At 41.1% G+C, this 26328-nt stretch overlaps 1 protein-coding gene across 1 annotated transcript; it reads right to left on the minus strand.

The window, feature by feature from the left end:
* Window positions 1-1643: 1643 nt before the first annotated feature.
* Window positions 1644-25737, minus strand: LOC121941322 (leucine-rich repeat-containing protein 52-like). Its single transcript, XM_042484099.1, has 2 exons — window positions 24885-25737; window positions 1644-1987 (listed from the first exon to the last, which is right to left on the minus strand). Exons 1-2 carry the CDS (start codon window positions 25531-25533, stop codon window positions 1644-1646), a joined length of 993 nt encoding a protein of 330 aa, XP_042340033.1. The 5' UTR covers window positions 25534-25737.
* Window positions 25738-26328: the final 591 nt, after the last annotated feature.

Genomic DNA, 26328 nt, shown 5'->3' on the forward strand with positions numbered 1-26328 from the left:
AGTTAGAAACAAAGTACTTATTTTGAGCCAAATCATGATGCTGTTTTGCTAAATCTATCCACATGATTTTACTACCTAAGTAAATGGAAATAAGCCTAAGTTTACTACCTAAGTTTTTTTTTAACCTACATTGTACGTGCATTTTGAGAAGAGACTGTATGCATTTCACAAGTGGAAACTGTACATTTCCTGTAAAAAAACAGAGGTTTAGTTTGAAAAGACATAATGCCTGAAACATGCATAAACCAACACACTGTCCCTGAGTGTCCAAAACTGACACTGGCAGGTTACCCAGAGCGTCAAAGTTCGATGTGCGGGCCACTGACAAGGGTTGGTATTTGACGAGTTGGGAGTGAGATTGTCTTGGATTTTCTTGTAAAAAACTTAAATTATGTGCCACATTTGGATGGAAACTTGGTCAAAGGTGTGCTCTGTTGCACCAGTAACCACAACCAACGGTAATGTACGGACACACCAAAGAGTACACCTCTTCATGATTGAAGCAAAGTAAACACCACTAGAAGTCAGCAAAAACAAAATTTTCAGGAGGGTGTTAAGTTGCTCTTTTAAGATACCCAGTGGAGTTTTCTTGTCAACAAACACAAGTTTGTTTACATTCAGAATTTATCGCATTTAATTTTTAAATTTTTTGTACCCTTGAGGCCTACGAATGTGCTGAAAGCATTTATATCCATTTAAAATATTTGATTTTAAAAAATGCATTGCTTACATCCATGTTTAACCATCATCATGTCACCAGTGTGCTCATGCATATACACAGAGCACAACATACAAAAATTTTGCTCCATTGTGCCTCTCGGGGTTCAAAACTCCACAGGGTGCCTTTAAACTTCCAAACTCACATGTTAATCCCAACCAGCAGTGAGTTGTAAAAGTAGTTCATTCTTTAGTTTTTACATTCAAATAATTTCATCATTTCTCAAACTGTTTTTGGACAGATTCTGTCTATAGGAGACAACAGTGACTGTTAACTATTTCAAGTGAGTTGCCTTAAGGCATTCAGGAAAATCACATCTTAATACCGAAATGTACGAGTTCTCCCTTTTTTTTATTGTAGCAGAGATAAGGCATCACTCTCTTTGTGACCCCCAATACCTTCCAGTGTGTATGAATGTGTGAGTATGTGTGTGTGCGCATGTGTGTCACTCACGTAACACGTCTTGTTATAATCATCATTTACAGAATGTTACTCAGGAGCACTTCACATAGTATGCAGGTATGTCCGCCCACTCAGAGAAACCAGCGGCTCTGTGGAGTATCTGTGCTGAGGTGAGCAGTGTGTGTGTGTGTTTGTGTGTGTGTGTGTGTATGGGGGTTATTGCTCTCAATAATCTCAGAGGTCATTCTGTACTCCTGAAGTGAAGGCATAGTCATCCTTATTGCTGTCTCTGTCTGTCTCTCTTTCTCTCACACACACAAACACACTCACACACACACTTTCTGTCCAATATGGTGAGGAGCATATTGCAATATCTAAATCTGTAACAAAGAGAGACAGTCAGATCTTGGTTCATCGCAGAGCCTTTGGTCTCAGAGTCCTCTCATCACTTCTGGTTCCTCCGCTCTTGTCTCTCCTCCCCTCCTGCATGTCATCCCTCCTCATGTTGCTCCACATCAGTCTGTCACACCTGCATGCCAGGCTTGCTCAGATCCCCGTTCCCCTGGTTCCCTCCTCCTCCGCCTCCTCCCCCACCCCCTCCGCCCATCCCTCCCCTCTCGTCCTCATCATCGCTGTCCAGCTCCTCGCTCTTCCTTTTGCTGTAGCGCTCGTACAGCACCATGAGCACGCCCATCACCCAGGCCGACACCGTGCCGGCCGAGAAGATGACGAAGCCGATGGCGATGAAGAAGAGGTAGTCCCAGTAGCCCAGGCCTTGGTGGCAGTCCGCCCGCAGCTGCATGCCGACCTCCGCCAACCGCTGGCCCGCCAGCTCTGGGGGACTCTGGCAAACTGTCTGGCCCTCGTCTGGAGGTGAAGGAGAGAAATAGGAAGGAGGGAAGAAAGATAAAGAAAGGTTAGAGGAGTAAAGGAGAGAAGAGATTAATGAGGAAAGATATAGAATAAAAGAGAGCAGAGGATAACCAGTACATATGGGTTAAGATGAAGGGCAGAGCATCAGGAGAGAAAAAATGTAATTACTCCAGAGAAAATGGTGTACAACAACAAAAAAGCCAGGACATACACACATTCTCGTCCCTCTGTCTTTGTGAGGATTCTTGTTGACATTATCAATTCTGAAGCCTCTTAACCTAAACCACCACTTAAATACCTAATCCCAACCCTTACCGTAAACCTTTTTTATGTGTTTTTATTTTCTTAGTAATCATTCCTTTTTGAAGTGCAATAAGACGGATGGGTTTACTGTTTGTCTTTTGATAATAATATTGCATGCACTTTAAATAAGCACTCATATAAATGAACACTGATCATTCTCACCCTTTGAAGGTTTCATAAATAAAGAAACTCATCTGCAGTTCTGAGTTAATGTTCTGTGACTTTTATTTCACTTGTAATTAACTAATAATACCATAATTTTAATTTACTAATATATGATGTGTGTGTTACTTTGTGGTTTTAATGATTTACTTTGATTCACCTACACCTATAGCACTAACATTTTGTCATTACAAAGAAGTGTGTATTAGTATGCTTTAAATATTTCAGTACTTATTTTTATTTTAAAGTCCAGCATGTGAAATTTGGTGAGATGTAGTGGCGTCTAGTGATGAGGATTTTAGATTGCAACCAGCTGAAACTTCTGCCGATTAGAAGTCCTCCAGTGTTCATCGTCAGGAGGTTTGGACCAGAAGCTGAATTATCTGCAGAGGTCTTATTCTCCAAAACAAATGCATCCGGTGATATTAACCAGTAAAAACACTCAATAAAGCAGCATGGTGAACCATAAAAGCCTAAAAGTAATATAATCGATCCCTCCTCTGCCCCAAAACTTTACCCTAACACTAACCTAAACCTAATTGCATTCTGAACCTTAAAAGTAACTCTTAACCCTCAAACAGGCTTTCAAAGAAGTGAGGACTGGCTGATATATCCTCACTTTCCAAAAATGTCCTCACTTGGTTGGTAACACGTTTTGGTCCTCATTATGTAGCAAATACAAGCAACACACACACACACACACACACACACACACACACACACATACACACACACATCTGTTAACAATGCAGTGATAACCTCTATGATAAATGATCCCGAGAGACACTATAGATTTCCTCTGGGTAATGTAGGTCTTTGGTGTCTAGGACATGGCAACATTATTATGCTGCACACACATGTTCACACACACATGCTCACACACATGAACAGAAAAGGTGACTAGACTTGACTGCAAGGCTCTGACACACCAACCCTCCCTTCCCCTCACGCACATCATTATACACTAACAAATCACTCTGCAGCAGTGGAAAGATAAGGAGATGAGTGTTTTCCCTGACAAAACATCTGCTGCTCATAATGAGGAATATGATAATGAGCCGGAGCGACTTCAGACCACACGGGGAGGCAGAAAGAAACTCTACAAGCCTTTTGAATACCAAAGAGCATTTATTTATGTCATTTGATGCTTTGCGACAGAGAGGTCAAAGGTCGAGGGCGGCTGCAGAAGCTGGTCAGCGTCTCGCTCGAGAACACTTGAGCAGTAGCGCTTATCCTGCCCTGCTGCATGTTTTCATTCTGCTACAGTGACTTTGCAGCATTAGCAAATATACAGTGCCCTCATATATTAACCCCTTAGATCCTTTCTTAAGCATTTAAACCCCTGAGACCCGAGAAAATTGGTTTGACTTCTTTTGAAAACATGGACAAAAAGCACTGAGCAACTTTGCAAGCGATATCCCCCAAATTGCAAAAAAAAATAGTAAATGCTGGCAAGAAATTAACTTTAAAATATCATCTGCGGTGGGATTATTAAATTTGAACAAAAAAAAGAGAAGGGAAATATTCATAATTTTTAAAATGAAATGTTTAAAATTATGCTACAGAAGATAGTTTTTAAATTTTTATTTTGGTTCTTTCTTAAAGTAATTTTCTCAATTCTCCTTTTACTTTATTTTTTATCTTTGCTTATTTTCAGGTAATTTCCTTGTAATGTTTTACGAATTTCTTGTCAATTTTTGGGCCATTTCTTGTTGGTCATTGCTCATTGCCGTGGGTTATTGCCGTCTTTCTGTATTTTTCCGAAGAAATCAAGCCAATTTGCTCAGGCTTCAAAGATTTAATTAGTATGAATGCAGTGTTAAAAAAAAGAAAGGCGTGCTCTGTGTGGATCTAACGGTGTGATTGGAGACAGAAGGAGAGCAGGTACAGTATCAGTTCATCTGACTTCATCTCTCGTTACAAGCTAATTCCCCTGCTTCTTCACTCCCACCCTCCCTGCATGCTTAATCGCACTTGCACTCCCCCAAAAAAAGAAGTTCCTTTCAAGCTGGGAACAATGAGAGATGAGAGAGCCGAGAGAGCGATAGACAGACTGAGACGAGATGGGAGTATGAGAGAGACACAAAAAAGGAAGTAATGAGGAACAATTTGCACCCTCACACACTCATATGGAGGAGACAGATGCAGTGAGTCTGACCTCAAGTTGAGAGAGGACGGTATCTGGCTGCAGTCCTGTCCGCTGATGGATTATAACCGTTAACAATGTTAATTAAACGGCACTCATCTACCAATAAAGCCAAAGGTCTGAACATGGAACTGAGCGATGGGAGGATGGGGAGATATGATCTATACTCCTCTGTCAAGTTGCCAGGGCTTCATGAAGAAAAAATCTGGAGCTAGAAGTTGTGAAATGATTATAAAACCATCTTTTTGGCATCTACAGTCAAACAAACTGACTTAAACCTCATAAATTCTTAAGCGCTTCCCTCTCCTAATATCCAAATTAACTCAGAGATAACCCTGAGACAGATTAGTCTGGTGATTAGATTACTCCGACTGTATGTCTGCAAGGGTTAAAATTACAGCTTAAAGTTCTGACAGGGTTTTTACAAGCCTGTCATTGAAAGCGTCCACAACACATCTGCAGGGGTTTGATAAGACTCTTGATCAATACGGACTTAACAAACACCTCCGCAGGGGGCTTTGTCTCAGATTTGAGGAGACAAGTTGTGCTGAAGCTGTCACAGTGATGGTTTGATGTTGTGTGTGCTAATGTCCTGTGAAGTTATAACAGCTCGGGATTATGCAAACTGTCGCTAGAGTTAGAGCGAGTGGATCAGGTAGCTGTTGTGTTTGTTTATTTGACGGTTAGCCCCATCCAGGCAGAAATAGCAGGTGGATATTAGGTTATTGAGTTAGCAGGGAACATTATGCAAGTCATTATAGTGATTAGTGGTTTGCTAAGATTACTGTACAGTTATTCAGTACCAATAGATAAACTGAGGGTGAACCAGGGGATGCATGTAACACACTCAGCAGATGCGCTTATCCCAGTTTTAACTGTCCCTCAGTAGGAGGAAGGACATGCAGAGTCTTCCCCAAACTGTCACTTTCTATTCTCCCGCTCCTTGTCTGTGCTCACTTTCAGCACACGTCCTCAAGTGAAAAGGGGAACAATATATAATTCTGTCTGCGACCGTATGAGAGACATATGGGAGGTGGGTCTTAGCTAAAAATCAAAGAGGAAACAACATATGGAAAGATGCGGTTGGGTGATATCAGATGGTTAGTACAGGATTCCTACACATTCCAAAATTCCATACTTTTCCAGGCTCAAAGTGCCAGATTTCTTGGTAGATTTTTCAGACCATATTTGACACCTGAGAACAAAGCAATAACACGATATAAATAAATTGTTTTAAAATCCAACTGTTAACATATATGTTACATTCTGAGGAATTATGCTATTATACAGGCTGTTGTTATGCACTGTTCATACGTATGTATGTTTAAGAAAGTGATGCACCAGAATTTGTATGTAATCCTGAGCCAGTAATTTGTGTATAACCCACATAACTGGGTAGGCTTTGATCACTTGACCAATGCGCCAATGGGAGTAAAGAAAAGGTTAGGGTGGTGGATGGGTCAGACGACCGGGACTTTCCCCCAGGAAACTGGTGTTTGTGTCCCATGTGGTAGCATGTAAACTTTGAGTTATTTTAAGGTATGTCACAACCACGTCTCTTTTTCTAAACCCAACCTGCGTAACTTTATGTTAAATTGCCATTCGTGGGGCGATGTTATTTGTTAGATATCATACGAACTGTTGTTTAAGGACATGTTGTATTATGTCTTCAAATAATTGCCAAAAGATATTAGCGAAGTACTGTAGCTTAACATGTTAAATAAATAAATGTATATTACTGCTTCCTCCTATACTTTTTAGTCTCTTTCATAAATTGGAAACTCAAATGAGCTGAAACAAGTTGGATAATTTAATTTTCAAAGTGTTTGTGCAATCTTCTTTATTCACTGTGTCCTTGGAATTGGCAGCCGTGAAGGTTTTTTTGATTCAGTAAAGATTTGTTTACTTCTCTTATAATTACATCACTGTGAAACTCATACAATAAATGTTCAGACAAACTTCATAGTTGGTCATTTTAGATGCTATATGTATATTTGCTGTTCAAAGACTTAACCACATTGTCTTTTTCTAAATTTTATATATTAGAAAACAAAATAATAGGCAAAAGTCTAAGAAGATAAATATTTTCCCATACTGTTTTTTCTTAAAATCAAATATTCCACAGGAACCCTGTCAATGAGATCAACTAATCATAAAATCATTTTATGATTTATCATACAGTAAAACAGTTATTCAGAGCGACGTCCTTCAAAGATTGTTCTCATGCACTGGAGGAGTCATACAAAGAATGATTTTGCTGAAAGTTTCAAATTAACAGATTTTGGTCTAATTTTGAGCCTATTTAAAGAAGGAAATGTAATAAGTAAATACTCCCATTCATTTTTTATTGGGGAGAATGTGCTGCCCCAGTTTGGTTCTGTCGTCTTTTAAATAGTTTTTTGCTTTGTGTTGTCTTACTTGCAACAGATATTTTGAGTGTGTGATATGCTGTTATCTGATTTATTTGTCTTTATATTTTGGAAAATAATACAAAATAACAATTACAATGAACTTTGTAATACCCCTCTATTTATATCTCTCTATACTTCTCTATTTTTCTCCCCATCTCTGTGTCCCATCAGTTCCGTCCCTCCGTCACTCTCTGTCACCATCTGTGACGGTCTGGGCCGGCTCGCTGATCTGCTCAGTCTCATTACACTGCCAAGCTTGCCTCAGGACAGGTGTGAGGATTTGTCTTGTGATTGTGTGCGTGCAGTGAGGTTTCTGTCTATTAGTTCTTGCAATAACATTCATAGCTGGATGCCGGAGCAGCGAGTTAGAATCAGTGACTGTACAAACACACAACAGCAGCAAACAGGTCCCTTGGGCTGTTTGGGTCTCATCTGTCCCTCCTCAGTCACTGTTTCCTGCACCTTGCATTTGCACAAAGTTCTTGGCTGCATGTTTCTGCAGTCTGGTCACCTCTGTGAAGTGAGATGAAAGCCTGGACAAACTTTCAGCCAGAATTTGGCAGATGTAGCTCAAGTTCCCCCCAAAAAAGTTTAAGGCCCAGGTAAGCTTATCTCTTTTCCAAAGGTTGTTGGTCCTTTCGTGTTGTCCTTGAGAAAATTTCAGGGCCATTTAAGGCTTTCATCCACAGCTTACAATGTCCCAAACTAATCTTCTCAATTAACTTTCAGGCCAATTAAGGCATATTTAATTGCTTAGTATCACCTTTGAGAAGCCTGATCCTTCTCTCAGTCATTAGCTCTTACTTTGCCGATATCTCAGCTACATTTTGTAGCACTTTATCAAAGTGTCCAATGTGAATAAAGAGCTACTGTTGGTTAAAAACAGCATTTAAAACACAACAATATAGGACGCAATTACTGTAGAAGTAATCAGTGATGCATAACATATCTTCTTAAAGTGAGGCCAGTGGTGGAAGAAATATTCAGAGCTTTTACTTAAGTTACAGAAGCAAGTTACCTTAACTAGAATTCCTCCCGTGTAAGTCTTGCATTCAAAATCTTACTTCAGTAGAAGTACAGAAGTATTAGCAGCATAACGTATGTAAAGTATCAAAAGTAAAAGTACTAATCACGCAGCAGACCCTTGTCAAGGTGACAATATATTGTTGGGTTATATTACGTATACATTACGATATAGGCAGCATTTTATGTTGGAGCTGGTCAGAAAGTACAGTTGGGTATAACAGTCAATCTATAATTATTCTATAATTCATCATATTTTATAAACTGAACCTGTATTTTGTATGTAAAACCTTGATCTGAAAAGTAAATACAAAGTAAAGCTGTCAGTAACGCAGCTGAGTGAAAAGTACAATATTTGTTTTGCAGATGTAGTGAAAGTAAAGCAGAAAGTAGCCTAAAATGGAAATATTTGAGAACAAGGTCCTTAAAATTATACTGTACAATGCTTAAAAAAGTAAATGTATTTAGTTATTTTCCACCACTGAGCGATACTACTATATTTTGCTTAACAGTGGTCTCTGTAGCTACAAGTGACAATTTTGGTATAATAAGCCAATTAGGCTATTGCTAAATAAGCCTCGATAAGCTATTGAAACAGCAGCACAAGGGTAAAAGATTCATGAAGTCTGTGAACTGACTCATTAATGCTTACCTAAAGTTTGCAAGCATTAGTCACCATAAGCTTCAGGTCATACCAGACTAAGTGAGGCTGCAGCAGGAGAACCACGGAGCAAAGGTGCATTTTACTGTTTATGAATTATTTGTGAGAGAAAGATTGTGTTATCTCCAAGCTATTTAACTGTCAGACACACAGTTATTATTGTAACTTAGACTATGTCAACACTATAATACATTTTCCTTTTGAAATTAAAACAACTTCAGTCCACACAAGCATTTTTTTTCTATCTATCGAGCCAATTTTAGGACTGTTTCAGAAGTAATCTCCCCCCACACTGGCATGCCTGAAAATGCACAGCATTTTACCAGTCAAGTAAACTATGAAGATGGTGAAAAGTAAGACCAGAGATTTCTCTGCATGGACCAACAATAATGTTGAACCATTACTGAAAACAACATAAGTATAGGGCGGCCAAGGCGGCAGAAAGCATAGATTGAGAGTAAAGCAAATTTGAATGGAGCGCAACAAATCAGGGAACGACATGTTGTGACTGAAAAGACCCAATCAGGAAGCGCACATCGGTTTCTGCGTCATTGTTTCCATAAGTCTCCATTTCAGCCCTTCGACAATCCAGGAGCTTTCATTATGAAACAGGTCAGCAGCATATTCAAGAGTCTACAGTTTCGGGGTTAACCAGAGTACTGTGGACGCAGGCACAAAAGTTGTGTTTGAAAATGAAAATGTGTGACTGTGAATGTAGCCATAGGCTGTTCCAAGTTAAGGAGTGAACTGTGCGGCTGTATTATGTATGCAAACATAAATGTGGGACTGAAACAAGTGTTGGCGGATATTAGCCTATAGAAGGAATATATACATCAGGTATATTTCTTTGTCTCCCAAGCCCAAAGGAGAAAAAGGCCCCCAAATTTCTCTGCAAATCTATTCCTTTGCAATGACAGCTTCATTTTAGAAAGAATTCACGACTGCCTCTTATAATCAGAGATAAGAGAAAATAATTTGAGCATTACTGAAGAACACTGCGGGAAAAGGTGGCCGCCGGGATGATTCACTCTGCGTTCAGTCTCTCTTCACCGTCTGTTTCTCTGTCACTCACTGTTTTCTAACTCATCCCATCACTCAAGCAGGGAAACCACTCAGACATCATTCTGGCAGAACGCCCTTGACATTTTTAGCGTTTGTCCCTGTTTTTCACCGGTCCGATTTCTTTTACCTCTCCTTAATAATGTACAACTTAGCTATTTAATTTATAATCATATTCCTGTATCATAGAAGCTAAAGTCCAATATGTAAGGAATTACTGCAGTTGATGACATTGAATTAAAGGTGCTGGTGCTAACAGAGGTGAGGTGTTTTTTTGTGTCTCTGTGTATCTGATTATGAGGCACTTGTTTGACGATGCCAATTCATTTAAAGTGTGCAAAATCTACCCTTTAAACATTTCTAAAAAAGCCCACTCCTATTTCTTTCTAGTTTCTGCATATGTAGCACTAATAAAATCCTTTTGTAGATACCAAATCAGAAGAAGACGAGTACCTCCGGAACGAAAGTACAGGCCGTTTTCAGAGAGTATGTGCACGTATTAGAGTGGAAGGCAGAGATAAAGAAGTGTGTGTCCTTTTTGTTCCTGCAGCGCAGCTCTAATGTGCAGTCTAATTCCAGCAGTCTCAGGACAGTGGCTGCAGCCTTGAAGATTTCACACTTTTCTGCATGCATGCTGCACTGCAGTTTCCATATTCCTGCACCTTAAACAAGCACTGGCTGAGAAATGCTGCAGGATGGCCCCCACTCTGCCCTCTTATGATGAGATAGTCTGCTCTGAACATTAATCTCTGGCAAGAAATTTCTTCTCTTGGCCAGCGCTTAGTTACTGTCAGACTGTCGTTGGACAAGATGTCACTGTTGTCTGGTTTTTCCTCCAGCAGCATGACAGGAAGCAGAGTGGTCATCAGCCCCGTTCTCATTCTGAACTTACAAAATATGCTTTGACAGTGCTTTTGGCATTATATCGTAGCGCCAAAAGCCAACTTTCGCGTCCACATAAAACTCTGCTGGACGGCATCAGGTGAGAACGCTGCCAGATGGTGCCAATGTTATTATACGCGCCGAACAGCATGTGCCGCATCCACCTGATGCGCGCATAACCCGCATCACTTGTGAACACAGGTGGACCATAAACTAGACGACATGACACTCTCCAAAAGTGAGGCCATCACCCCCTGGTGGCTGGCTGCAGTATAGGTCAAAAATCCTGCCCCCTCCATGTTAGTGAATTGGACATAGTTCAAACTAAAAACTTAAAGTACACATTCAGTAATTTTATTTTTTTTTTCAAAATATGGTTTCTGTCATTTAAGGTCAGGGGTGTTGGATGGGTCCAACAAACCCTGGACTTTCATGCAGGAATCCTGTGTTCACTTTACATCTGAATGTGCCTCCTTCCCTTAATCATAAGCATCCATGCCCTCGTTGCCTGATCTAACCAATTGTGGCAGCATGTGCATTAGTTGACGTCCCGGTGTTGGTTGCCATGTGCTGTTGTTGCGTAAACATAATGCGCAGCTTAATCGCACCATGTGCTTGTGTTGACATCACAGTAGCAGCATCCTGGAACGTAAACAGCAGCTGCAAAAGAATACGTAATATGTAGATGGGAAGTCCACTGCAAAGCAGTAACATGTGACGACTCTGGATGAGAACATGTCAGTGGTCACGTATCTGTCCTCACCGTGCTAAGAATCGTCTTGTTTCTGCTGTGCATGATGTCACGATGTTATGGAAATACAACCGGGGTTGTGGTCAGAGGTGTCAGTGTGGCACTATGCGGACAGTGTCGTGAAGCATGCAGCTGAGCGGACACAAAGCCCCGCAGCTCTGTGACACAGCACAGGCCGGGGGCTACAAGGACTAAAATAGTACCGAAGGAAATAAACTGCAGTAATCAGAGGAATAAACACAGTTCACTTACTTACAGATACACTCAAACACTACACACAAGTAGAGCTTTCCAGGAAATGTGAATGGGGACTTAAATGTTTTTCTGTTTGATCTGAAAGAGAATGCACAAGTATCCTGTGAACACAAACGTTGGTGTTTATGTGTGTGCGTGAATACATAAATGGCTCTAGTTGCTGCCACCGCTGCGGTGCGATACGGTCTCCGTGTCAAATCATCAGCTGGATGATTTCCAAGCTCAGCACTGAAACACTGACAGAGAGCAGGAGTCATCACCTCCCTGGAGGAGGGGCTATAGTGTACGGGCGCGACGCCGCAGAAAAACACCGCTGACTCTTTTATGAACTTCACTCTGTTTTCCTCCGACTCCGCCGCTCGACACATGAAAGAGCAATGAGCGGCGGAATAACAATCATTTCTCTGGCTTTTCAGACTACGCTGTGAATGCAAACACATCCACAGACGCCTGCGGTCCGCACAGAAGCAATCAAACACTCAATTTATGCATTCTGCGCGCATGCATGTACACAGTATGTTCATATAACTGATGATCAGAGCTGTGAGGTATTAACCTGCGAGGCACAGAGCCCGTCCTGAGAACTGGGAACAGAGCTATTTATAAGCAGATTAATTATGCCAATGCATATGGTAATCAGTATGGTTGTGGTCTCATGTGGAGGGGGAGGTGGAGGCTATAGACACAAACCTCCCCTCTTCCCCTCAATCACTGAGAATAAACCAAAGCCTACTGTTACATTTCTGTGGCTGACCTTGGCCTCTGACCTCCCTGTGGAAGCTGGCTGCTGAAAATAGTTTCTAAGATGTTATTTATGAATTCATTTGATCATAATAGCATTGATGTCCTCAGGCTCACTGCCAAGAGAGCCCAGGAACACTCATTTAGTGTTTTGCAGGTCAAAAGAAGTCTGGAAGTTGATGTTACAAAGTGTTAGGTAGCGTACAGACTGACTTTGGTCATCTAATTAGTTTGAAAGGAGCCAGTCCAGAGACACAGGAATGATCCCAACACAGATAAGGTCAACAAAACAACTCATTATTGTCTGGTGAAAAAAAGTCAGACGAGGCTTAACTTCTGCCACGACATTACAGCATCGGTCAAGATACTGCACTGGCCGATTAATGAGAACAGAAAACAAGTCCAGTTCATTAGTTTTTGTTTATAGTCTGTTATTCTGAGGACTTTCTTTGGGGGTTTTCTGTCTGTGTTTTCTTGTGTTTAGTCTGTTTCCTGTTTTATTTTGTAGATTCCCTGGGCCTTTTTCAAACCACCCCCCACACAGTCTCACTACCCACTTTCACTCCATTTCCGTGTTCATGCTGAGGGTCTGCCACATTAAGTGCTGTCCCAAACCATCTAGCATGGAGTGGAAGTGGCTTACTAAACCCTCCAACAGTGAACCTGCATCGATGCCTGACTACAAGCATCACCGCATTGTGTTTGTCATGGAGACACTTCTTAGAAGTCCTGTGAACACCCTTAGGACTGTAAACTGCTCAAACTAAGGGGACGTTTACACTGCAGTGTTTCTTGCACGACACATTTAACATTTGTTGCAGTTTGGCCTTTCGTTCACATGACAACTGTGTTTTGGGGGCCTGAAAACACAAACTATTGAAAGAGTTTAATCTTTTGAAAGCACAACCCTTCCTTCACCACGTAAACTGGCATTTTGCGGATCCTGTGAGAACAGTGACGTCACGGCCGCACTTTGTGTATGCACGTGGTGTTCTTCTATGTTGTGTCATTACAAAGTTAAACCACCAACTACTGGCCTGACATGCACACTACAGCGTTTTCTGTTGTTTCTTGCGGATCCATGTACATGAGGATTGTTCTCACAATGTTATGATATGAACATGGATTTTGTTTTTAAATGCAAAGGAAAGACTTTTCAGTTTTTAGTAGAGCGGCACAGCCTACAGATCAAATAAAAAAGAAAACAAACGCTTTATTTTTGTGCATGGTTATGAAATATTACAACAGCTCTTTTTTCCACTGCAGAGAGGGAAGTTTGTCCCAAAGCCTGCTGCTGTACTTATATCCAGCACCTTGATGAAGGTTGCTTCATTCAGCTGTGAAGGTAACTACAAATGAAAAGACACTCTGAGACGGAGTGGGAGTGTATAGGGTCGGTGTGGGTAAGGCCCCTTGTGTGTCATGACTGGTTTTGCTTCTTGCCTTTGTGTGTTTTCCCCCCTTAGTGATTGTCTGCCCCACCCTGATTTGTTTCACCTGTTTCTCATCAACCCTCCTGTCACCCGTCCCCCGTCCCTGCTCTCCTTGTGTGTTTGTTTAGTCCATCTGTGTTGTTCCTTTGCATTGGTCTCTGTGTCCCCCCTTGGATTCCCTGCATGTTTTTTGCTTACTGGTTTGTTTCTAATATGTTTTTTTTCCTCTGATATTTTGTTTTTCTTTTACCAGCTCTCTTAATTTTGTTGTCTGCTTGAGTTTTTGTCTTTTTGCACCAGCTGTATCTTATTAAAGCTCACTTTTCATTCTTCAGTCCTCCCTGCATAGTGTTTTGCAATTGAGTCCTCTCCTAAACTTTTGTGAATCTTGACTGTACAGACTGACCAAAAACAAGGGGAGCACGAAGACTAAATATCTCAGGGAGAGCAGGGAGATAACGAGGGAGAGTTGCACAGTTGATGAGGGACAGGTGAAACAAATCAGAGTGGGGCAGACACGGCAGCCGGGCGGTAAAACCAGACATGAAACAAAAGCAGTGAACCTAAAAAGAAAAACAGTAAACCCCAAAACAAAGTCCGGAAAATGATGGACCATTAAAAAAAAAACCCAGGATCATGACAGAATACTGTAATCAAGCTACAAAAGATAAAATATTTGTTACCTCAATCACCACCCAAAATTGTGAAATTCTGCCTCTCGGTATTACAAACTGTGAGGTTTTAATGCTGATTTTGGTTAAAATGTTTGTTTGAAAATTTGCATTTTTACCAAAACATTACAGTTTTGCATTGACCATTTAGTTTTTCATAAACAGTAGTTCTATTTTTTCCATTTATGTTCTGTAGGTTTTAAAATACGTTTAATTGTATCATTATAAGGACATTTTTGTAAATAATTGATGTGTTCATTGTCTCAGGTGCTGGCGCCCCTTTAGATAAGCTGTCACAGCCTGTGGTTTTAGTATAAAGACCTTGTTGTTTCATGTTGTGAATCTGACACCTGATAAAGGTCCAAGACTGTAGTGCTGTCAGTCATGGATTTGTGAACGAGCCCAGGGGCCCCATGTGCAAGGCCCCTCCGCGCCTTCACCTGCATGTAAAATGTCACTCAAACTGACATGTAATGACCAGGAAAAGACTCGAGATGAATACAGTGAGACACAAAAAGACCACAAAGAGATGCAAAGAAACTTCAAGATGACGCAAAATAACTATGCTAATAATGAGAATATGAGAAAATGAAAATGAATCTCAGAAAATGAGAAAAACAACCACAAAGTCACACAAAACAACCACAAGGCGATACAGAATGACACAAAACACTAAAAAAGACACAAAATGACCTCAAAAAGACACAAAATGTCCTAAAAGAAACTCAAACGACTACAAAAAGACACAATACAGGCACAAAGAGACACAAAATTACCATAAAGAGAGATAAAATAACTAAAACGAAACACAAAAAGACCATAAAGAGATGCAAAGGAACTGCAAAGAGACACAGGCAAACACAGGCAAAACACAGCAAGGACACACAATATGACTACAAAGTGATGCAAAATGAACAAAAAGAAAAAAGAAAAACATAAAATTGTCTCATTGAGACATAAAATGACATTGGTAAGACACAAAATCACCTCACAGAGACAAATTACAACAAAGTGACACAAAACAACCTTTTTTACCTCAAAGAGAGACAAAACTGCCTCCAAGAGACACAAAATTAACCCAAAGACACACAAAGTTACCTCAAAGAGACATAAAATTACCCCAGAGACACAAAGTTACCTTGATAATACACTAAATTAAAGAGACACAAAATTACATCCAAGAGACACAGTTAGCTTTATAAGACATAACATTGAAAAGACACAAAATTACGTTCAAGAGACACAAACAACTACAAAACGACACAAAATAGTCACAAGGAGACACAAAAAGATGCATAACGACTGCAAAGACATGTAAAAGTCTTTGCTCCTCTGCAGGAGAGGAGAGGTGGGGGGGGCTTTGCATATCTGTTCCCTGGGGGCCCATTTTCTCATAATCTATCCATGCTCAATGTTCTCTTTCACTGGATCTCTTTTTTCTTTGCACCTCTCAACTAGATGCGCATTCGACAACATTTAGTTTGAACTACAGTCACTTAAATGAAATGCTGAAACAATGGCTATGTTGTAGGTGGACATTAAACTTTCACTTTCCGACCACATTTTAAAGACGACTGCTTACTGGAAGTGTTTGATATCGGATGTAAGACTTTTTTCGGCCCCTCCTCGCTGTTTATCCAGCCAAACGCATCATACAGGGGTTGGCTAAGACTAAGAATAGCTGACCTTTTCTCCATCACATCCACTAGGGCTGAATAACACACGCCTTCTGATTCCTCTCCTCTCAAATACGGCATTAGTCAGATTACCACATCCTCCTTTCCATCATTTCTCCATATGATCCCTTCTTCCTCTGGCGGAGGATGAGTAGAGAGAGAGAGTGAAGGTCAGATAGCAACAGCTCTCTCCTCGTCCCTCTATCGCTTTTCTTATCAGTCTTCCTCTCTTTATCACCTCCCACTTTTCATTTTCATTCTGGCACGTTTTAGCATTTATTCTCCCCTTCAGCCTTTATCGCTCTATTTCCATCTTCTTCTACGTCCTTCTGTTTCTCTCCGTTTTGCTCCGTCATCTTCGCACTCTCCCCTCTCTCTCTTTTCCAATTTTATTCTATTGGCTCGGTCGGACGCACACACACACACACACACACGGTCTCACACACACCTGCCTCTCCTCTTCGCCTCAGGTGATCACATCACAAACACACCCACACGAGCATCACATCAATCTTGGTTTCAAGCTCACACCGCGAAACGCGCAGAGACATAAAAACATATACAGGCTGCACTACACAAGTAGGCCAGTTGAATTCGATACGGTTCTCCGCACCAGATGGGTCTGAGGAATCATTCCAGCTGATAAATAATGTATCCTCTACCTGTATTAAATTGAATTGATGCCTCCTTGTCATAATGAATGTTTTAATGGGTTTGAGTGACAGATCTGGGGCACAGACGATTGTTAACTCTTTTGTCCCTCTCTGTATCTCTCTGTCGCAAAGTCCATCTTCATCTGCCCAATTTTTCATCCCTTTCTGTCTTATCTCATCCTTTTTGTCCTGTTGTCATTTCGGTCCTCTCATCTCATCTCTCAAGTAATCTAAGATTCACTTTCATTAAGGATAAATCAAGTTCAAACAGTGCTAAAAACCTCCCGTCTCTGAACCCCCGGACCTCTGTTTCTGTTTCTCTTTTTATGAATATTTAACTCTTGCCCCGTGCGTGGCCCCTCTCCCTTGGCTCTTTGCCTCGGGTTTGTGAGCTGTCCAGGGCGCCGACGTGCAGCCAGAAATACTCCCCCCCCAAACACCGGAGCCGTAACACCACCAACTCTGCCAGCCCAGGACAAGCCACTTACACTCTGTGTGTTTAGCTGAGGCACTTGTCAAAATCGACCTACAAACAGGTCGTTCGACACGCTGAAATTCTATTACGACAAGAGAGGAAATGTAGGTATATTCCCAGAGTACGGAGAAGTGATGATAGAGAATATTCAGGTGTTCAGGGCCCGAAAGTTGAGAGTTTTGGAGGACAAGGCCGGGCAATAACAGTCTTTCACATCCAAAACCACATAAGACAGTAAACAAAACAAAAAAAAAGCCAAATCATCTGCATCCAAACAAACTGCAAAGTGCCAAAAAGCTAAATTATTCATTTGTCAAGTGATAAGGTCGTGGACAACATGTGCCAAACGCAGACAGTACGAACAAATAGTAATAATAGCTGTTGACCAGCAGCTGAAACCGTATAAAGGCAGTTTATAAAAGCTGTTAAAAGACATGCAACTGATATGAGCTTTTTTTTTTTAGCAGTAATTTAATCACCTGAAACTCAAAGTCCTTTTCAAAGTGTTTACTGGAGGTGTAAATTACAAAGTTTCATCACAATATAATATTGAGTCTTTGGATAACGATACAATATTTGCTGATATCAACAAGTCTAAACATGATTTTGATTCGGTTCAGTTCAGGGGCGTGATATTGATATGAGACATTATCAGTAAATGTCATCATTGTCTATGAGGATTTCAAAATAAATTGGCATCTAAGAGATGATATGTATCAATGTTTTGAATTTGAATTGGTAATATTGAATTAGTGATAATAAATTGATCCTTACTGATTATCGTCACATCCCTAATGTTTACATGATTTGGTTTATTATTAGCTAAGTTTAGTTCAAAACAATAAACATGTATTCCCTTTTTACTCTTTCCTTATCTATTATTTATTATTATAATTATTATTATTATAACATTATGTTTTGGTTTGCAGAACACCAAGCTAATAAAAGAAATACATAAAGAAATTTTAAAAAATAAACTAAAAGCTCACATGTGTAACATGGTTAACATGTTAGCAAACTATTGCCTGAATACCAAGTATCCAGCAGACACAAAGCAAAATTATCATAAGAGTTTTTTTTCGTGTTTTTGGGCCATCTGGCAAACTCCAACATCCCTTCTCATTAAGCTCCTGAGAGAAATATTTATCTTTTTGGCTGCTAATTGCTCCACTATGTTCATCTCTAATTGTGTCGGTCTGCAAATTGGTATTAAGCAGGTAGTGTACAGCGAGTTTTGGGGGCTTTTTCTTAGCAAAACATCTGCCCTCTGTGGCTGAAGACAGCGTTTTAAGAGCAGTATGCATGAATCAAAACTGTAAATTTGCAGCTGGACTGCTCAACATTGAGCTGAAAACTCACTGTAAATCTTTGCAAAAACTGAGAAGACCTGCAGATTAAGGTGATAATTCGCTGTAGTTTCACTCCTTTCACATCATCACATTGTTTTCACATTGTCATGATGCACTGTTATTATCAACATAATCTTCAGTCTTTCTATGACCTGTGTGTACTTTAAAGAGGTAAAGATTTTCCTCTGAGATCCAAGTTATATCCTGCACTCTCAGTATGAGCTGTTCAGATCAGACGGACAATACAGAGCTCAGCAGTGCAAATTTAAGCAGCCTAAGAACTCCTCAGTGTTTGCATCAGTTGGTATTTTAAACAGTAGCAAAGCAGAGGTTACAAAGGCTGTGCTGCAATAAAAAACCTGACTGAGTGGTGCCGCAGGGTGTGTATTTTTATATTGGTTGTGTTTTGGTATTTTTATTTGCTCTTTGATGTCTTCATGTCTTCTGTTTGCTGATGGAGAGCACCCACGTGTTGATGGGTCTAGCTTTGTAAAGTCCAACTCAAATTCCCCATGTGGACAATAAAATTTCTATCTGTTTGATATCGAAAATATTAAGGCACAGAGCAACTTGGCAATAAATGTCCTGCAAACTGCAAGAAATGAGTGGATTTAGAAAATCATTTTTAAAAAATCTAGGGGAAAATGTCTATTCAACTATACTTAGAATTATCATAATTATGCATTTACAGTTATGTTACAGAATTATTATTATTGCTATTTCCAAAGCGCTTTTTTCACATATTTCCTTGTTATTTTTTACTTTACTTTTTTTGACTAATTTTTTGGGGTAAATGTCTTATTTTCTTTTTTTAACTTAACTTTTTTGGGGCAAATGTTAATGTTATTTTCTTGTGCTTTTTTTTTTTATTTATTTATTTTTTTTACTAATTTTGTACTATTCTTTGGGTAATTTCTTAAGTTGCTCATTGTCTTTTTTTCCCATGTTTATGACCCAAATCAAGCCAATTTTCTCAGGTTTCAAAGGGTAAAACAAAATATTCCTCCTTTGCTCCCAAGCTTGACAAATACAATCTGCTACCAAAAAGGTTCCTTTTTGGTAGCAGCACAGCAGCACAACTCAAGTTTTCCATAGTCATTCACGAGGAGACGGATCCACTCAATCTTTTTTATTGCTTTCTTTACTTCCTCCCTCTTGTTGTCTTAATGTCTCATGGACAAACACTATGTGAATGCACCTGCCACGCTTTGACTTCGATGGCTCAAAATCACACCAAACAGACACAAACTGAGCAATTTCCTTAAACACAAGCAAACACAAGCTATACAAACTGGAACTCAGCAGAACGCAAATAATAAAGTTTTTTCCCCAATAACAATCAATGCGCTTATTAAAACCTACACAACCAGCAGCAATATCAAAGGGTCCTGAATGAGTTCCTGTGTGAAGACGTTGCACACACACACACACACACACACACACACACACACACACACACACACTTGCATGCACCTGATTCATGTTCACACTGAGAGCTAGAGACAGCTGGAATCTCTGTACATTAGACTCACAGCCCTGCAGTCAGATTGGAGGGCATTCATGACCAAGGAAACACACTACATGCTCTCTCACTCACACACACACACACACACACACACACACACATACACATATGCTCACTTGACCCCATTCACTCTGTTAAAATGGGTACAGTAGTTGTTATGGGTGCTGTTTTGATATTTGTGAGTGTGACAGACAGAGTATGTGTTACAGTTTTGTGAGTTCCTGAGGGATTACAGTTCAAACCAGAGTTCCTATGTGTATAATCACCTGAAAATAAGAAAGGGCGTATTTTGGTTGGCCCAGAATGAGTCATTTATATCTAAACGGGGGCTATATCCTCGTCCATGGAGATCGGCATTTTGCACCACTGTCTTTCTACAGTAAAACGGACAAACCAAACACTGGCCCTAGTTACGGCCATTTGTGTTTTTGCATCAGTCACCATAGTCAGCAGCCCTTTTATGACGAGCCAAACAGCGTTGAAAAAAACTTTAATGTGAAACTGCTTTATTCACTGTTTTTTACTGATTGTAATCATCTTGTGTGCTTGTTTTGGAGAGGAAGAAACCTCTGCAGATAATTAAGCTCCTGGTTAAAACCCCTGAGCGTCTGTATTTTAAGGTATCAGAGAAAAACCGTGAGCACTCAGTAACAGGTGCTGGGCTAGTGGCCCGTTCCTGACATACCAACAGAAGAGAATGCCTTATTCAGCATTTTTACCCATTTTAATCACCTGGTCGGTTTGTTTTTAAAAGGGAGGGGACCTCTGTGGGTAATTTGGCTCACGGTTTTAAAACATCCTGAACAATAAACACTGAAAAAATCCTAACTGGGAGTTCATGCTTGCCACATGAGAAAAGTTTCTGCTGGCTGCAATCTGCAAACCTCATCGGTAGATGCCACTAAATCCTACACGCTGCTCTTCAAAGTGTAGCGTGATGGCAAATACAGCTGTGATTTTGTAGTTTATAAGCTTGGATTCAAACCAAAACAAGGTGAACAATAACTCAGCTGTGGGTGTGTTGCGTCACTAAGATTCAAAAGCTCTTCTCTCAGAATATTTGTTCAGGTTTTTGTTTTTTTTTGTTGCAAAAATGTGCTTGTGCAAGTGCAGGGCTTTCGGTGCAATGAATAGCAGAGCTGAGTGTGTACAGTAAGTGTATGCCAGCTTTTGAGTGTGCTTTCGTGCAGTGTAAAAAAAAACAACAAAAGAAGGCAGATAAAAACTTTGGGGAGATGCTGTCTTTAAGTGGCCATCCTCTCCAGCTCCTTGTCTCTTAATCTCATTCCTGTTTCCCACGGGCCTCGGCCTTAGGGTCTCTCCTAACCTCTGGATCGCACACTGACTCACACACACTTAACTGGAGTGAGTCACTTGCAGATACACACACACACACACACACACACACACACACACACACACACACACACACACACACACACACACACACACGCTGTCCTTAATGGGAGCATCGGAGTCCAGCTTTTTTGAGCACCATCATTAACCATCTGGACTGAAGGGCCAAAGCACACAACGGTGGGAGAGCCAGTGCACACAGGTGCACGCTGCGTGTGTGCGAGTGTGTGCGAGTGTGTGTCTGTGTGTGTACAGATGGGAGGGGCTGGCTAGAAAAAAAAGGCACAAAAGGACACAATCATCCTCTTAGCTTTATCTCTGCCTTCAGGACGCAGAAAGACACTAAGATCAATGGGATGTACTGACAGCTATTATAAGCGAGGCCACATTGTCACAGGACCTTCTTAGGACTAAGCTCAATTAACATTTACCACCAAAGATCATCTGAGCGTATCCTCGCTGAGAGGGTCACTGACAGACCCATTGTTGGTGATTTCTTTGGTCACTCTAATTCAATCCATTGGCTATTTAAGAAACGGACGGCTAAGGTGGCTGTTGCTTTCAAAATAACTCAGATTTGTTGGGTAAATTCAAGACATTATTAAGACGTGAAGGGCAGTTTGAAGGGATTACGTTGCAGAGGGGAGCAGGGGACAAAATTCTGAGATTGCTCTGACTCTGAGGTCAAACCATTAGCTCTGGAGTCCGAGTGTGTGTGTGTGTGTGTGTGTGTGTGTGTGTGCGCGAGTGAGTGTGTGTGTGTGCTTGTGTGAGACAGAGAGAGGGAGTCTGAGTCTAAATCTGTGTGTGCATACATATCCATAAAATAGCAGGGAAAGCAATAAACAGACCACCATCAGGGACTACATTGACCAAGCGCCCACAATCAAATTATCTAAATGAGCTGATGTGACAATAACAAATTATAAGAAGACCTTGGAGCGTCTTTGGCTTATAGTCTTATCAGAGTAACAGTTTGTTCACTGGCCGGCGAGAGGATCCCGCGTCCAGAGCCAAACTAACAAGAGACCACCTGCACGAGGTCAGACTGCTGCCACCTGAGCATGAGCTTAAAGGCTACATTTTGGCAAAGGATGCACGCATGGTGGGTACAACTGCCAGAACAAGTTTATAATAATAAAATAAAGTGTAAATTTCTCTTTTCTGACAGTTTGGATTACCCCTAATGTTCTATGTGTAGGGTGAAGTCAGGTAATGCAGGACATCAGGTTGCATAGGACAACTAAGGTTCTTCTATTGGGCTCTTTAACTCTTTGAAACCTGAGCAAACTGGATTGATTTCTTTCAAAACAACAACAACAACAACAACAAAAATGAAAAAAGTAAACGAGTAACTTAATGAGAAATGACCCAAACATTTGAGACCAGTAAATGACCTGAAAAAGTGCCAAAACAAAAATCAAAAATAGAAATAATAATATTAATTGTACTTTTTCCCCCTGTAACCTAATTTCAAATATATAATCATAATAATTTTTGAAATAATTTTCTGGACATTTTCCTCTTTTTTTAAAATTAATTTTCATTTTGTTTTGACAATTTCTTGCAGTTTATAGGACATTAATGCCAATTTGCTGATAGGCTTTTTTATTTTTTTACTTTAAAAAAAAATAATGTAAATCAAACTACTACTGATTGCATTCAGCTAAAATGAGCTGTTTTTCTAAAGTGAAACCAGCATGTTTTCGGGCTACTAGGTGCCATAAAATCATGAGCTATGCTATTGTGCACCACTTTGTCACATTTCAGACATTTTTTTGTATTTTTGTCACTTAAGAAATATTAAATATGATGCTTTGAGTCCATATCAATACTCCAGAATTAGCCATAACTGTTAGAGACATGCATATCCATTGTAGAGGATATGGCGCCAAGGAAACAGGCAACAAACAAACTTGGAAAGCACGGCAGGAAAGTTGGATTTTTTTGCTGTTCTTGTTGATAAATCATTAGGTTACATCATGGTTTAATGAATTAGTAATTAACTGATATATGGATTTAACCATTCGAAAGAAAAACAAACATGATTTCCCCATTTCACCTGAACTGTTTGACGGATAAAGTTTTTTAAGTTTTGCTTACAGGTGCAATTCAGTCTTAAACCTGAGAGGCAGTAATGTGCCAGAGTAGTGTTTAACCTGCCTAAGTTTATATTAATAAATTGATACAACTGTTAAAAAGTAGTTTTGAATCCGACAAAGGGACATGTTGCTTGCTGCTAACTCCAGAAGTCTGTGTGTGTGTGTGTGTGTGTGTGTGTGTGTGTGTGTGTGTGGGAGGCTTTCGGGTAGCCTGTAAACACTGGCATGCAGATACCACAAGCTGTTGTTGGTATTGCGTGTGCACACATAAGTGAACGCAGTGCCCACACTAGGAGCTACAGGCAACAACAAGGCCAAAATCATGATGCCAATGAGATTTCTCAAAACAACTTGGATTACTTCAGACAAACAGTCTGGAGACGTTTTGTGCTTTCATTATGTATTTTTTTAACGTTCAAATAACCATTTGCTTTAATTGTTTGGGAGATGAGTGCAACGCCAGCTAGCAAGGAACATTCCCATAACACTGACTAACGTTACAGACGAGTTGCAATAACGTTTTAAAGAAAACATATTAAGATAAACTTTATTGTCTCCGGAGGGAAATTTGTGTTAAGCAACAACGTCACACAAAAACTGCAATCAAAGCATGCTCCAGACAGCAATGCACATCCAACCAACACAACACCACAACCACTTCAAAAAATGTTCCCTTAAGGTTAAATGTTAACTAAGACGTAACGTTTTAACTGCAACATTCTGAGGATGTTTTGGTGATGTTGAAAGGTGACAGATCATTAATTGTTCTTTTTTTATAAAATGTTCCCACAATGATACACGAGAACAAAAGAAAAACATTTCAAAGCAACATTCAGAGCATGTTATTGAGGCCTGAGATTGAAGAACATTTTATGAAAATGTGATGTAATGTGATATGTTAATAAAATAAAAAATGTTTGAAAAAGAATGTTACCCTGTTTTTAAGAAGAACATTCTGGGAACTAAAAGAAAACTCACCGCTGAAATTTTTACTAAAACATTGCACTGGTTGCATTGTACCATTTTAAGAACATTTTTAAAATCAAAAATTACTACCTGGGACGCTTTTTCCCCGTGAAACTCCAGCAGCATTTTGTGGACAATAAAACTTTCTGACTTTCCATTAGAAGATAAAGACTGAATTTTTGGATGAACTATCCCTTTAAGTGGTTTTCTTGGTAATCTACCGAAAAGTGTCCCGCATCACCTGACTTCAAACTATGTTTTGATCATCTTTCAGACTGTATCCATCCTCACCTTGGAACTTGAAGCCCTCTATCTGCACCCAGAGGCAGAGGTCCTCCGTGTCACAGTCGCAGCTCCAGGGGTTGCCGCTGAGCCCCAAAGAGCGCAGAGCTGGCAGGGCGATCAGGCTGCTGATGTTGAGGGCCGTCAGGTTGTTCCGGCTCACATCCAGCACCTGCAGAGCCATGTTCTCCGCGAAGGCATCCGGGTGGATCTCCCCCAGACTCGGGTTATCCGTCAGCCGGAGCATCACCAGAGACGCCAGGGGCCCGAAAGTCCGGTCCTCGATCTGCAGCAGGGTGTTGAACGACAAGTCCAGGTAGGCGAGTTTCCGCAAATTCCCGAATGTGGACTCGGAGATCTCGGTCAGAGAGTTGTTGCTGCAGTCCAGATAAACCAGATCGGACAGGTAGTTGAGCTGCAGCGCCGGGAGGTCCCCGATGCGGTTGTTGGAGATGATGAGCTGCCGGGTGGCCAGGGGCAGGTCATTGGGGAACAGGGTGAGCTCCTGCCCGGCGCACTGGACCACCAGCTGGTCGTCGCACACGCATCTGTCGGGGCAGCCGGCTGTGAGAGCCGGGGAAGGGGTCACCCCCATCACGAAGATAAAGAGGAAGAGGAGCCGGAGGGACTGGGCGCTGGGCTCGGGCAAGAGACGCATGACGAGGCCGCCCAGAGCGTCATGAACTCGGGCTGAGCTGGACCAGGACTCCCCGGCGCTCTCCGGGCATCCTGCATGGGTCTGAGGAGCTGAGAGAGAGGCGAGATGGCTGCTCTGAGTGTCTGGCTGTCGCTGCCTGAAAGCCTGGCTGCTGTTTATATCCAGCCTCTCTTTCTCTCTCAGAAAGACTATCGGTCAGTCACTCACACGCACTCTGGCGCGCCACGCACGTCGCCACAAGACATCATTTCAGAAGGTGACCGAGGGACGCTTATCGCTCTGTGGGTGAGAATCGCGCAGCTTACCGGACTTTGTCCCGTTTGAGAAGACCACAGAGCCGCTGGATGTTGTCGATCATTCCCTCGGTGACTCATCTTTGTGAATTAGTTGTCGCCAGCAGAGAGCATGGTTTATTTACTTTCCAAACAAATGCCATGACTTGCGCAAAAAAAAAAAATCCTGAATCCTGGATGTAGAGTCCACGCGGAAACGCACCCCGCTCACATATGTCCTTGACTGTTTGACTGAGTGTGTCCGTCGTACACCGCTGTCCAAGGCGGGTTTTTTTCCTGTCAGGAGCGCGATGGAGAGCGCGTCCTTCCTCTGCGCGCAGACCGCTCTGTGGCTGTGGCTCTCTGCTGCGCTGAGCTCAAACTCTCTCGCTCTGCGCTCCCTCCCTCTCCGCCGCTCCATCCGCACGCGCTGCAGCTCTGCACACACACACTGAAGTACTTTGTGTTTGTGTGTCACATGTGTGAGTTGGCAATGGTGTGAGTGCAATTGTGTTGTCACCAG

The sequence above is a fragment of the Plectropomus leopardus genome, chromosome 3 (assembly GCF_008729295.1).
Source record: "Plectropomus leopardus isolate mb chromosome 3, YSFRI_Pleo_2.0, whole genome shotgun sequence".
In the NCBI taxonomy this organism is placed as follows: domain Eukaryota; kingdom Metazoa; phylum Chordata; class Actinopteri; order Perciformes; family Serranidae; genus Plectropomus; species Plectropomus leopardus.

Excerpts from the sequence above, each read along its gene's own strand:
- LOC121941322 (XM_042484099.1), bottom strand. The coding sequence starts at position 25,533 with ATGCGTCTCTTGCCCGAGCCCAGCGCCCAGTCCCTCCGGCTCCTCTTC. Across the intron at positions 1,988-24,884 it reads AGAGGGCTTCAAGTTCCAAG|ACGAGGGCCAGACAGTTTGC; the intron begins GTGAGGATGGAT and ends CTTCACCTCCAG.